This window comes from Sceloporus occidentalis, unplaced genomic scaffold (assembly GCF_023333645.1).
Source record: "Sceloporus occidentalis isolate IW3139 unplaced genomic scaffold, rSceOcc1.0.p SCAF_99, whole genome shotgun sequence".
NCBI lineage: Eukaryota > Metazoa > Chordata > Lepidosauria > Squamata > Phrynosomatidae > Sceloporus > Sceloporus occidentalis.
In genome coordinates, this window is record NW_028317079.1 from 548,649 (window position 1) to 562,113 (window position 13,465).

The 13,465-nt window shown below is 39.8% G+C and overlaps 1 protein-coding gene across 1 annotated transcript in view; it reads right to left on the bottom strand.

Moving 5' to 3' along the window:
- The window catches only part of LOC149284092 (PDZ and LIM domain protein 5-like), an 80,241-nt gene that overhangs the window by 9,939 nt on the left and 56,837 nt on the right, over positions 1-13,465 (bottom strand). The window contains exons 11-13 of the mRNA XM_089497144.1: positions 12,962-13,111; positions 10,845-10,976; positions 8,886-9,022 (exon numbers count right to left, since the gene is read on the bottom strand). Coding sequence (XP_089353270.1) covers positions 8,886-9,022; positions 10,845-10,976; positions 12,962-13,111 — 419 coding nt within the window. The remainder of the gene's footprint in view (positions 1-8,885; positions 9,023-10,844; positions 10,977-12,961; positions 13,112-13,465) is intronic.

Sequence of the window (13,465 nt, forward strand, 5' to 3'; positions counted from 1 at the left end):
AATTTAAACAATCTGCATGTTTTCTCAGCTCATGGTTACCAACAATAAGATCTGACATGCTACAGGGCAAGTTGCTAGGGTAGTATTCAAGAAATATACCAATGGTTTTAGATATTATGAAAACGTCACCATTTATTTTTGGAACAATGCAAAATGAAAAACAAAAACACAAGATTTGTTGAAACATAATATTTACTGCAACTAACTGAAAAAAACCTCCATATATGACCCATAGCTCTAGATTTTTCTAAGAGAAAACAAGTGAAAACATAATAATTTCAAAACCGACGCAGCTTAATGACCCAAGCTCTAGGTTGCTTCATGTGGTTTTTAACTTATTTTAATAGGGAACATTCTTTTAGTCCCTAAAAGTCCTATTTTTAATTCGAATGCATTTCAATCCACGCACATTGGAGCATGCATTGCTTAGTTATTTCTGTTAGAAAATGAGACATCTATCTAGCTAAAATCTTCCTATGGCTATGTCTACTGAAGCCGGAAAGCATTAGTATGTAAACTTCGTCCACGTGCCTAGTAGCACCAAGCTGTGCCAAAACATCAGTGCTCAGATATCATACATGTGATTGGCTCCTGCTACCCCATAGACTAAAATGGAGTTCCACTGAGCACGTGCAAGAAGCATACCGAGGTATGCTCTCTTCTTTCTGTAGAGGTAGCTGGGGAGGTGTCAGGATTCTACCCTGCTAGCCCGGACCATGCATAATTATTTCGCTGTCATGTCCATCTGCTACCACTAGTGGCCACCCTCCTCCCTCTGAAGTGCTCAGAAGCAGATTATCAGGTACAGCTGCACCCATTACCTGATTGAAGCCCTGCCTTTAAAAGACCTGCCCTGCCCTTCAGTCAGGGCCTTTGCATTAAAGTGTTTGGCCCGCTCTGCTTTGGCCCTGGCCCTGTACCTGACCCTGTGTTGATCCTGCTGTCCGCATTGCCATTGGGCATCCTGCCGTATCCCCTGCGACTGGGCTCCTACCCGACCTGCTTATCAGGCTCATGACAGAATGCAAAGGCCATACCAAGGAGTCCGCGGGGATAACCGCAGTTCTGGAAGTACTGGCGGAGTGTCTTCTCAAGATATGTATATCTGTACGGACTGTGTTAAAACCTGACCATGTTGATAAAAAGACCAAAACGGAGACCAAAAAGCAAGAAGGCAGCTAAGAGAGCCACTTACCAAGGAGGAAAAACAGAAAAGGCAAGAAGATAACCTGTGCTATTATTGTGGAGAGACTGGTCATAGGATTACATATTGTCCGTTGAAACCAGCCAAACCGTCTGCAACCCACTCTGACAAACCCTGTGCCCAGGAACCTGCATGTAACGATACTGTAGCAAAGCCGGAGCACACCCTGTCGCTTCCCCAGAATGGTGATCCAGGGGTTAACCAAATCCCAGCACCTGAACATCCTACGCCGTCTGAAGTCATGTTAGATGAACTCCAGACCATGTCTGACGACCCTGACTGGTCTGACATGGATGATGGTTCTTCTGAAGCTGATATAGCGGACACACCCGAGATCGAGAACACCATGGCTGTTTGTGCGGTTGGGACCACCACTCCCATCACTCACAGGAGTGAGAACAGGAAACTCCAAACCGCAAGACACTCCCTTGGGGCTCCTGGTTACGTCCTAGCATCCAATGGGACAATCGTGCACAGAAAGGAGCTTAAACGTTACTTGCAATATCTGCGTGATCAGAGGTCTGGTAAGCTGTCCTTCAGTCCTGGTGATAACCAACTCCAATCAGAGGGACTCTGTGTACAGGGGGTATTCCTAACCCCTGACGACTTTAGATGTAGGACTATCGCATCTGTGTGTCCAGGAGAGGAGGCGCTGTCACCAGGCTGTGTAGTGGCTTCCAACGGAACTATCATATGCCGTGAGGATCAGCACGTGTTTGAAGAAGCGCTACTTGCCAGAAAAAAGATGTCTCACCACAGACGGTGACACTGCTTCTATACAATTCTATGAGCAACCGGAGGTTGCTCCTAGCGGTGGGGGTATGTCAGGATTCCACCCTGCTAGCCCGGACCATGCATAATTATTTCGCTGTCATGTCCATCTGCTACCACTAGTGGCCACCCTCCTCCCTCTGAAGTGCTCAGAAGCAGACTATCAGGTACAGCTGCACCCATTACCTGATTGAAGCCCTGCCTTTAAAAGACCTACCCTGCCCTTCAGTCAGGGCCTTTGCATTAAAGTGTTTGGACCGCTCTGCTTTGACCCTGTACCTGACCCTGTGTTGATCCTGCCGCCCGCATTGCAAATGGGCATCCTGCCACCCGCATTGCCATTGGGCATCCTGCCGCCCGCATTGCCATTGGGCATCCTGCCGCCCGCATTGCCATTGGGCATCCGGCCGTCCGCATTGCCATTGGGCATCCTGCCGTATCCCCTGTGACTGGGCTCCTACCCAACCTGCTTACCAGGGTCATGACAGGAGGAGATAAATGACACAGAACCCCTTTTTTCTAACCCCATTAAATAATGAACCACTGCATCAATGTGCATGCAATACAATACCAGATGGACATTGTATTCAATGTAAAAATAGGGCTGTAGTGCTCCTATTAAAAAGAAAATGGCTAAATTAACTAAATTAAAATGATAGGGACACCAGAAGGAAAGTGTTCTGAAAAGCATCTGTTAACAAGTAATTATTAGTTTTGTGGACAGTTGGGTGCATGTGGTGGTTGAGAAGACCCTCTGATCTCCCCTGACTGGCCCAGGTAGGTGGAAAAGCAATGGAGGTGTACGCAATCGCATCACAGACCTTCATTACTGGTCTCACTTTGTCTATAGTTGGCTATTCTGTCAGGCGGTCAAGCTCCTCACAATCTCCTGCCACCTCTTGCCACATCAACCACCTGAAATGTTGGGGGCATGCCTGAATTCTCTGTTTTTTGAATGAAAGAAAACCACAACATTGGGTTATATGTCACAACTAGGCGTTCTTCACAGATAGATAAATCACAGATAGATAAAAAAAAAAAACAACAAAAATACCAGTATTTTTTGTAAAAATGGTCTATTAACCATTACACAGAAAGAATGCAAAACTGACTCTGACAGAGTGATTTATAAAAACAGGTGCAGCTGAAGCCACACATGTATTTAACGGACAAATGCAACTTATAGTTGATCCTATATTTCCTTGACTTGCTGCCAGGAAAAAGGTTGTGACACAGCTCGCAATGGTTTTTAGCAGTTGGGATATTGTGCAGTTGGAGTAGAACTATGTGTAAAGTGGGGATGAGGCACTTAAACATTTCCACAACTAATTAACATAGATTAGGAACCAATAAGGAAACACTTATTTGGAAAATGTGCAAGAAAAGACCAAATGAGAAAACGGAAATCCATGTAATTTCCTTCCTGAGTGTGTGAATCATAATGCTTATTCTGGCCAATTACACAATTTATGTATAGCTGGCACTAATTGTAATTAATACAGGCCAAGAATACAAACAGGGATTTTAGATCATTCAATTAATTGTGAAATATTACATATTTTTTTAAGGGAAAAAAAATTACCCATCTTCTTCTCTAAAGATCAGTACAACCACAAAAAATTTTAATAATTATAACAGTAAAAATAGAATTAAATAATCCTGGTGCTCAAGCCAAGGCAATGGAGTTCAAAAAAATTGATTACACAATAGAAAAAAAAAAATATTAAAAAATAAAAAGGTAATATTTTAATAATGAGAACAACCTGTTTGTGAAGAAAACTCTTGATCACAATATTGTAATGAAAACAGCGTTAACATGCTCACTGTGAAATAAAATGCATGTTTTATGAAAAACCAAATAATTTGTTATGATTATAATAATTTTTTTGTAAAGCGCATTTGCTTTTAACGTCTCCTTGAATAAGGGTTCCCAGAATTTCCGATTTTTATGTTCTCTTCTGTAAGGACCAGAGATAGCCAGTTTATTCTGAATCTCAAAAATTACCTGGGCATGTAAAGGTTAAAGTATCAGGAAAACTCAAGTTACAATTACACCTACCTAAAAACACAGCTCTGTTACAGTGGTGTTTTCTTTGTTATATTTAAACAGTTTATTCTGAATTCAACGAGTAACGAAGTGAAAGAACGTTCCAAAATGGTTAATTGTACCTTCTCCAAAGTAAGATCAGGTTTCCCTTCGTCATTTAATATTTAACTTTCTACTCTACTCCACCCTCACTTTTGTTTATTATTAGTTTTACACTGCAAGCGGATTTATTCTTTAAATATGTGACATTATACGAGCCACTATTCAAATTTCACAATGATGTTTATAAGTTGGCAAAAAATACCAGTTCAGTTCCCATTTTCACTATTGCCTACTCACATTTGTATTCTCAATGGGTGCACTGCATGCACCTAATCTCCTTTACCTGGGGCACTAAGAGGTAGGGGTGTGTAGGTAGGGTTAATTTGTGGACCAGGCATTGAGGGAGGGGGGGGAGAGGCATAAAATAGACTTTGAGCTTCTTCAAAGAGTTAATTTTACTCTAGCCTCTCATCTCAATGGCCAAGGGTTATAGGTGTGATCGGTATCTTCAGTACTTATTATTTTTTTTATAATTTTCATTATCAAGACTTTTTATGTGCAGTTGCTATCCCTCGATGGTTGTGTACAAGGCATTTCTAAGAAGATTCATTTTATGCACATATAGGTAACCAAATTTCTGTCCGAGTCCACCATTACATTTTTTTTATTTGATAATTTAGTAAATTATTGAAATCAGCTGATAACTACTGTTGAGAATACATTATTAGGAATATCCTCTTCCTCACAAGTTACTTATGCATGTTCAAAACGGTTGTGACACTACTTTAAATGGGGACATCCAAGCATGCACTTGAATTAAAAGTTACAGCAGCCAATCAGTGGCAAGAATCGTCAGACAATAGAAGAGGAAGGCAGCTGCAGTGCTGCAGTTTATACGACAGATAAGTGCTTTTCTGTTGAAGAATGTGTATTAGAGTAAAGACTCTTCAACCATGTATTGGGTAAGGGATGACATTGAAATATTTGCACCATACCATTGGGGGGCTCTTGTCAGCATATGAAGGGGCGAATGGCTATCCATGTATGAGCACCAATAGGGTATATTGCTCATTTATGTTAAAACTTGGCCTGATCTACTGCAATAAATAGCTTGAATCAATTACTTAGATATAGTTTCTCCTAAAAACCTACTATACCAGGCTTACCCTTATAAGTTCCCAGTTGTTTCCTCTATCGTTATTATCATACAAGTATATGACAAATATTTTGTTTTTGTTGCTCAACATCATACAAAAGTAGAGAAACCAACGTCTGAGTCTGTATACAGTGGTAATATCGGTAGCCATGAGTCTAATTTTTCCAGCAAGAACATTCTTAATCTGGATTAAACACGCTTTTCCTTTGATGAAATGAATGGTTCTACTATGAAATTGTGAGGTGAAACAATCCATCTAAAAGTTCCAAATCTTTATTCCAAGTACGTAATTCCAAGCTTACCAACCTTGGTGAATATGGTCATGCTTCTGTCATTTAAGCAGAAACAAAGGAAGTTTTGTAAGATTCAGCTTTCAAGATGAAAATGTTCCCTTGCTTTCCTTCATGCAAAACCACTTGCTGCTCTAAATGCCAAATTAGGTTATTTTTGAACTCCGTTCAAATCAGATCATTTACAGCTAATGAAGTAGAAAAATAAAGAAAGGTAACTTATTGCCATTTAATATATTTTACAGCTATTGGCCAAAATAAGTAATGTATTCAGGCTTTTTTAGGACGAAACAAAATCTTTATTTAGAGTGCAATTCCACAGCATCACAACACAAGATTAAGCGTTTATAAAATGCCTTTTTTAATCCACTGGTTTACTTGTATATAATTTTAAATAGATAGTGCCAATGGGGGAAAAGACCCCAAAAATATTATTTTGTCTCAATTTGAAAACCATCCTATATATCTAGACTCTTCGTGTATTTTCACAATTATTAGACTAGAGCAAATGGACCAAAAACACATCAGATGAACTTTTGTTTAGTTTTTTTTTGTCCATTCGTTTTTGGACAACAAATTAAATTTCTTGCACTTTCACTTTGAGCAAAAATCGGAGGGCTTTTTACATCTAAAAAGTAAATTCATTGTCACTCACTCGAATTCAACTCTAACTCTCTCTGAATGTCTCCCTACCATCTATGGTCGTGTGCCCTGCCTGAGGGCTTCCTGCCGTGTGCCCTGCCTGAATGTCTCCAGTCCCTCTGCCAGTCTAGCTACAGATCAGAGTCCGAGATGCCTGTCCCCTATCCGAGTCTCTTAGCCTGTCTGCATCTTCCTGTCCGGCATCATGCATCGTGGGGTACGAAGACCCAGGACCCGAGTCCTGACACCATTGGAGGAACGGGGAGAGGGTGTCCCCAGGAGGCTCCGTCATTTTGTGAAAGTTTACAGTGAGGTTACTTGGGCAAAAGGGTTGAGCCTCAGGGTGAAGTATTATGGCAGGAGACCCTGCCGCACAAAGGAGATTCCTCAGCAACGGTAACAGTGACATCACTGGGGAGGAAAAGCATGAACTTGTTTTTGGGAATTTAAAACCCCTTTGAATGTAATGGTTCTCAATTAAAGTGCTGTCGCATTCAATCTGACAGCTTGGAGCCACACATATTGGTCCTAGACATCAGAAGGGAGACCAGGCTGTCATCTTTGTTCAAAGCACAGACCTTCCACATGATCACTATTTTTGATTTTCTATCATTAATTATTTAAGAAAACAAATTCAGAAGTAAATACATACATACATACTTTAAAATACCACTATGCCTGTATAAAAACACTCAATGTACTACCTTAAATTGATGATTAGTTAAATGTGTAAGGCTGCTAAATGGGTGAAATGCTAATCCTGTTCTTAAATGTTAACAAATTTAAATATGAGTTATTTGAATTAGTTGAGGAATTTCTGTCTCTAATACGGGACAGGCCTGTGATTCAACAACAAGTGACATGCTGCTGGACCTTCTAGCTGAAAAGGGTCAGAAAAAGTTGGCATGATTAAACTTCTACTCATTTACAGGACTAGAAATCTTGGCACAAGTCTATGTGAACCATCTGACTCCCTTTGAGCCTGAGTTTAGCAGTCTTATATTAATTACAGGGTTTATAAGGTTCAACCACATCACACTTTCACATTCTGAACTCCTGACCAGTTGGATCTTTCACTCTACCGCTAAGAAGAAAACTCCCTTATGCAAAAAAAGTAAAAGTAAAAAGTAAAAAGTAAAAAAGGAAAGTAGAATGGATTTCATCCAAGTGATTAATTAAGCTTTTTTGGACAGATACCCAGTTATAGTTACATTTTTATTTAAGCCGAATGAACAAGAATTCATGTCATAAGCTTTTCTTCGTATCGTTCAACATCCGGACTCAAAAGACTCACAAACACACAGAGAGGTAATGATAATGAATAAAATCTAATGGGGAAGGTACAATGTTATTGTAAAGGGTCAGGGTCTTAAAATAATTAACATTGTTGTCAAATATTTTAATTTTAATTGCTAAATGTGGAAAATCTAGCCATACTGACTATATTGTGTAAATAGTTTGCTTTATACATTTTAGCTAGAATAATTTGGACTAAGAAGGAATCTGGTGCCACCTAGAGGCTTATAAGAGCTATAATAATAGTTATAAAACATTTAAGGTTATTTACCAGCTCACAACAGTGTTAGAACCTAATTTACATTATGTAGAATAAGGTATATCACAATGTACATTTTGTCATACTGTACTGCAGACCAGGCTATAAAGAACATGAACTAAATTCACTCAAGAGGTGCCATATGAGAGCAAACTGGAAAATCTATAGCTTGGAAATGCAAGTTCTCTCTTTTCTTTTTTCCTATCCTTCCTTAAATTAGGTCTCTGGTTGAGAGTGCATACAGCTGATTTTGTGAGCGTGGTTTCTGGTCCATTATTTTGTCTTTACATACAGTAGGTGGTATTGGGGACCTATCCAGAATGCCCTCACTTCACGTCTTTTTTACTTTATGTTCAAGTACAGAAGAATGTAGTACCAAGTACAAAGCCATTTTACTCCCTGGTAGCCTGGCTGTGTAATAAATCTGATAGAGGCAAGTCTCAATGCTTTCATTTCTCTTCTAAACTGGCAAAACCCTACTCAAATAAACATTAACTATTCATTAATTTTCAACACAATAGAAAATAGTTCAAGGGTATTTCCTGACCATGATATAATTTCATAGTTCCTTAAAAGAAATGGCCCAGGACTAAAAGCAGAAGACTACAAAGCTATGTCTCCCATAATTCTAATTGGCAGAGGCCCAGTTCATTATGTGTGAAATGGCTGCAGACTTCTTTCTACAACAATAGACCTTTGCACAACCATAGTCCTCTAGGGCTACAAACAGACCAGGCAACTGTTTATCATTTGCTGAAAATAAATAATTTCAGTAATGTTTACTTGAGGTGCCTGTGCTCAAGCTGGGACATCTGAAAACTGTGGCCTGCTTGTAACCCTCAAAAACTGAAGTCATGCACCACTAATGCAGACCATCTCTCAACTTGATGTCCATAAAAAAGCACTTCAAAACTGCACTTCAGATTTCCCATGCTTTGTAAAGATCTTTGCTATATCTTCTAGGTACTCAACCTTCATAGAGTAAGATGTGGGTGAGTGGCATAAGCTTTCAAGACCTTAGAGGATAATAGTTCCAATACATGTGTGTGCCTGTACATTACCTCTCAAACATACATCCACCCTTTGATAGATGTTCAGAGAAACATCATTAACAATTACAGTTTATGGTTATGGAGGTATGGTTTAGGGGAGACGGTAACCTGTTTTAATTTGATTACCTGGTTGCCATCCTGCTGGTTTAGCTGTGCTTGTTGGGCCGCTAGGTTTGAAAGGCGGTGGAGACTTATAAGAAGCCGTCATATTCTTAGCAGGAGCAGCATTGTATGTGGTAGCTGGCGTGGGATCCTGCACATCACTGCAAGTAACAAAACAAAGTACATATTTTATACCACAATATACAGTTCCCTGCAGTCACTACTGAAATGGTACTCTATGGTACGAGGATGCATTTCCTTCAATAATTTATTGGACCCTGATGGGGGTGGTGGGTTACCAGGTCATCTGGTTCACCACCAAGCTAATAATCTTTTCACATCTCTGTCACCATAATCATATAGTAAAAACTACCAAAAATGTCCCACACTGAAGTTTAAGCTGTTCAAAAACAAAATAACAAAACATAAAACAAGAATGCTAATTTCCTCTCTTACCCGTTTGCTGCATTGCTTCAATTGGATCCATTAACAAACGTCAGGTTGATTTATTTTACCCACTAATTTACACATTTTATAAAAATCCCGTTAAAAACCTTGGCCTTTTCTTTTGTCGAAATTACTACGAACATGGTGGACACTTGGTACAAAACAGTTAAACTGTCTTAGAAAACCAGTTAAACAAAAAAAAAAATAAAAAAATAAAGATTTACCTTAAAAAGGTGTCATGTAAACAAGACAAGACAAATGAATCCCCTCTTCCTTACAATTCTTCTCAACATTAAGAGTAAATAACAAATAAAAAGCACAGGGAATCCATGTAAATCAGTGGGGTGCTGACATGTGCTTTCTTTTCTTCCCCAGTGGGTATAGCCGATACATAAAGCAAAAGGACACTAATCCACATCTGCTCCATTCCCTATCTATCCCCCAAAGTACAGTTGTATTACATTAGAGGATTGCAGTCATCAATACACATAAAGCTTCACAGCCCAAGCACATTAAAAGGAGAATCTGATGATCTTGACTTCAACTGCAAAATTCAAATACAAATACAAATATTTCGCGCAAAAATTACTTAAAACAAAACAAAAAAAAACTTGCAAATCAATATTTTCCCATATTAACATTAAAATGATGGACAACATACCAGAGGTAGTTCTTAAAATGTCTTTAAAAGTCCACACATTTGTATACATTCACCTCACAAGACCCTAGTAAGCACCTGCCAACTGCATACTGAAGTAGAGTTATCCGACACTGAAGATCACTCTCCTTCCAATACCATTGGGAAGCAGCTGATCCTCCTTTCAATACTCTTGGAAAACAGCTGGTCCTGGCTTTGCACGCTAAACACTCAACATTATTGTATGGGTGAGTTAGGGTATGCACACAGCCACCATAATTGCGTGGCTGGACCAGTGGCCATATGTGGCCTCACTTGAGAAATGTTGGTAAGGACTAATATTCTATGACAGATCAACAAAGCCAACTGCCTGCTGGTGGCTACCTCCTGGCAATATCACATGACCCCACATTAGTGGTGTGGCTAGTTATACCTTGTGCAGTGAAATGTGTGATGTTCTGAACTAGATAATTTATAAAGTAGCACATACATGTATGTATAGATAAACTTGGACAGCAGTATCCATTGAATTCTGCCTTCTACAAGCAAATGTAGGATATTTCAGTCCATGTTATTGTACAAAAAAGTCAGGTTGAGAGCTGGTATTTTATGGGAATTCCAGAGGGGTGCAGGTGAAGTTGCTAACAAACTTGTATTCTATACAGTTTAATATTTAGTTAAAGGCAATAAAAAAAAAAAAAAACACGTTTCTGTAGAAAAACACATTAACGCTAAGAGCATTGAAGCTACAAATTAACTATATATTATATACACTTGCTGTAATTCCGACTCTTAATGGTGTGCACATCTAAATCTTTCTTCAGCAATGGGGGTATCATTTCCATTTTTTTAAATTATTAGGACATATTCGCTGTATCCGATATATTTCTGGTTCTCACCTCTGAAGGTGGCGATTATTCAGAATACCTGTTGATTTCCTTGAAGGTTTTATATCTGGAAAAGGTGGCTTAGTAATAGGAGATATGAGAAGAGCATCCAGAAGAGTGCGATAGACAAAAGGATCGGAGAGTCTGAGCAGAGAAAGGAAAGGGAAATGCATAGAAAGATGTGAAAAAAATTATAGTACAAAAAGAGAGTGAATATTGTAAGATATGATCGTTATGAGGATGCAATACCAAAAGTATAAGCAGTAGACCAAACAAAAGTGCCTTCTAAATTATAGAGTAGTGTGTAAAATTCTCTAGCTGATAGAAAGCAAACTATGCGTCCCCTCTTTTTATCACACCACAGAAATATTCCTTCATAGGAACGGTTGGACTTTCAGCCCAGGAAGAGACCTTAGCCATCTATCTAACATACTAACTTCTGAGTTTGTCCTGGTCCTAATAGGTAAGATGGATATAGCAATATTGCTCCAAAGGAAGATACAAACTTTAGTAAAGGTGAGTGACAAAGAGGCTTCTGAACCTCAGAGGTCTCTGACATCTGAAAAAGAGGTCTTTCCACAAACCTTACGACTTTACATTTCTACATTTTTTTTCTATGATGGTCCAATAAAAAGCACTTTTAGCCCGGTGGAAAATAAGTACGACAACAAGGCCACACACTACTCTCTTACCCTATTGCAGCATGTGATCACGTATATCCAGCTGGTGGGGGAACCGAATCTGCCATACAGATGGCAATAAAGGTTAGGGACCCCCACTCCCAGGTAGTGGCCAATCTGGCATTTGCTCAGTTTGCCAGATGGCTAGTCTGGGCCTGGCAAAAGTCATCACTTTCAATTAAAAGATTAGGAGAAATCATATAGATTGAGCTGATATTCACTATTATTTATTATTCATTATTTTATTCGTTTTGCTTCAAAGCTTTTCTACATGTTTGCAATTTTTGTATCTTATTAATTGCTCTGTGACATAGGAGACACTACAAACGCTTTATATTCACAATATACAATAAACCACATTGTACTAGTATTTGTAAACAAGCCTCTCTGACCAGGCCCGGACTGGGACAAAAAATAGGCCCGGGCATTTAAGCCCGAGCAGCCCATATTTATTTATTTATTTATTGTTAAAGCCCACCCTTCATGTACCATCTTTGCATTTACTCATTCACACAAATCATTAACACATTCATTAATGCAGTCTCACAAATCATTCAAGCAATTCATCCACACATGAATTCATTAATTGTCGTACGCATTCACACAATTCATCCACACATTCATTCATTCTCATACGCATTCACACTACCCCCTCTCCCCATCTTATCTGCCCCTTCTCACTATGTTCCCCCTTTTCACTATGTACCCCCTCTCACTAACCCCCCTCTGCCCCTTCTCACTGCACCCCCCTCCCTCACCCTACTTACCTTGTTGCCGGAGCAAGCAGCAACTGCGGCCGGGCCCGCGGCAGGACCGGACTGACTGGGCCTATGCGGCCGCATTAACACAGGGCATAAGGGGCACCTGCCCCTTAAGCCTGCCGCAACTGCGACCGGGTCCGCCACTCTAAGGGGCCGGGAAGCCCCCACCAGGGCCGGCCTTAGGGGTCTGCGGCCGCACAGGGCTTACATTAAAACATCGGGTTTTTTTTTTTTTTACTTTATTTAACATCCTCCATGTTAAATAAAGTTAACAAAAACTTTATTTAACATGGAGGATGTTAAAAAAGTAAAAAAAAAAAAAACCCGATGTTTTAATTTAAACGCTGTGCGGCCGCACACCCATAAGGTCGGCCCTGGTGGGGGCTTCCCGACCCCTTAGAGTGGCGGACCCGGTCGCAGTTGCGGCTGGCTTAAGGGGCAGGTGTCCCTTATGCCCTACGTTAATGCGGCTGTAGAGGTAGGGGCCTGGAGCTGCAGCTTCATCAGCCCCTAAGTCAATCCGGCCCGGCCCACCGGGCCCGGTTTGCCCGATGGCCAGTCTGGGCCTGTCTCTGACTAATATAGCTGAATACTGATAGATTTACTAATGGTCCCAGCCTTTTTTTTTTTAAATTTATTATTATAATATATATATATATATGTACGTGATATTTAAATGACAGTATACCTTGCCTGGGCACCCACAACAGCAGCTACAGCTGCCACCGCACGATTTTTAGTATTGGAATTCCTCACATCAAGCATGGGAGGAGGGCAGGGTGCAGACTTGGGTAGCTTTTCCAAGGGATTGTCCATCATTGCTTTTTTAGTGCAAATACTTACAGGGAAGAAAGAAAAAGAGGAGCGATAGTATAATTGAGAAAGTAAGTTGAGGACTAAGCCAACTGTCAGAAAAAGCGGTCATAAAAACATTTATAGTCATTGAGCAGAGCTTGTGTCTATAGGGTGATTGTTTAAACAACGTCATAATCATTAACACCTTTAATGTTTAGTTGTACCTCAACCACTAAAGATTAGTAGTTCATTAAAGAGGACAAATATGGAAATAGACACAAAGTGTTGAGCAAGATCTCTCAACAAAAGCTTTAACAGAGCTATACCGTGTATATTATGCTGTTCCAAGAACATTCAAGCGTGAAGAGAGTTTACTTCAGGAATGTCCATGTATTTG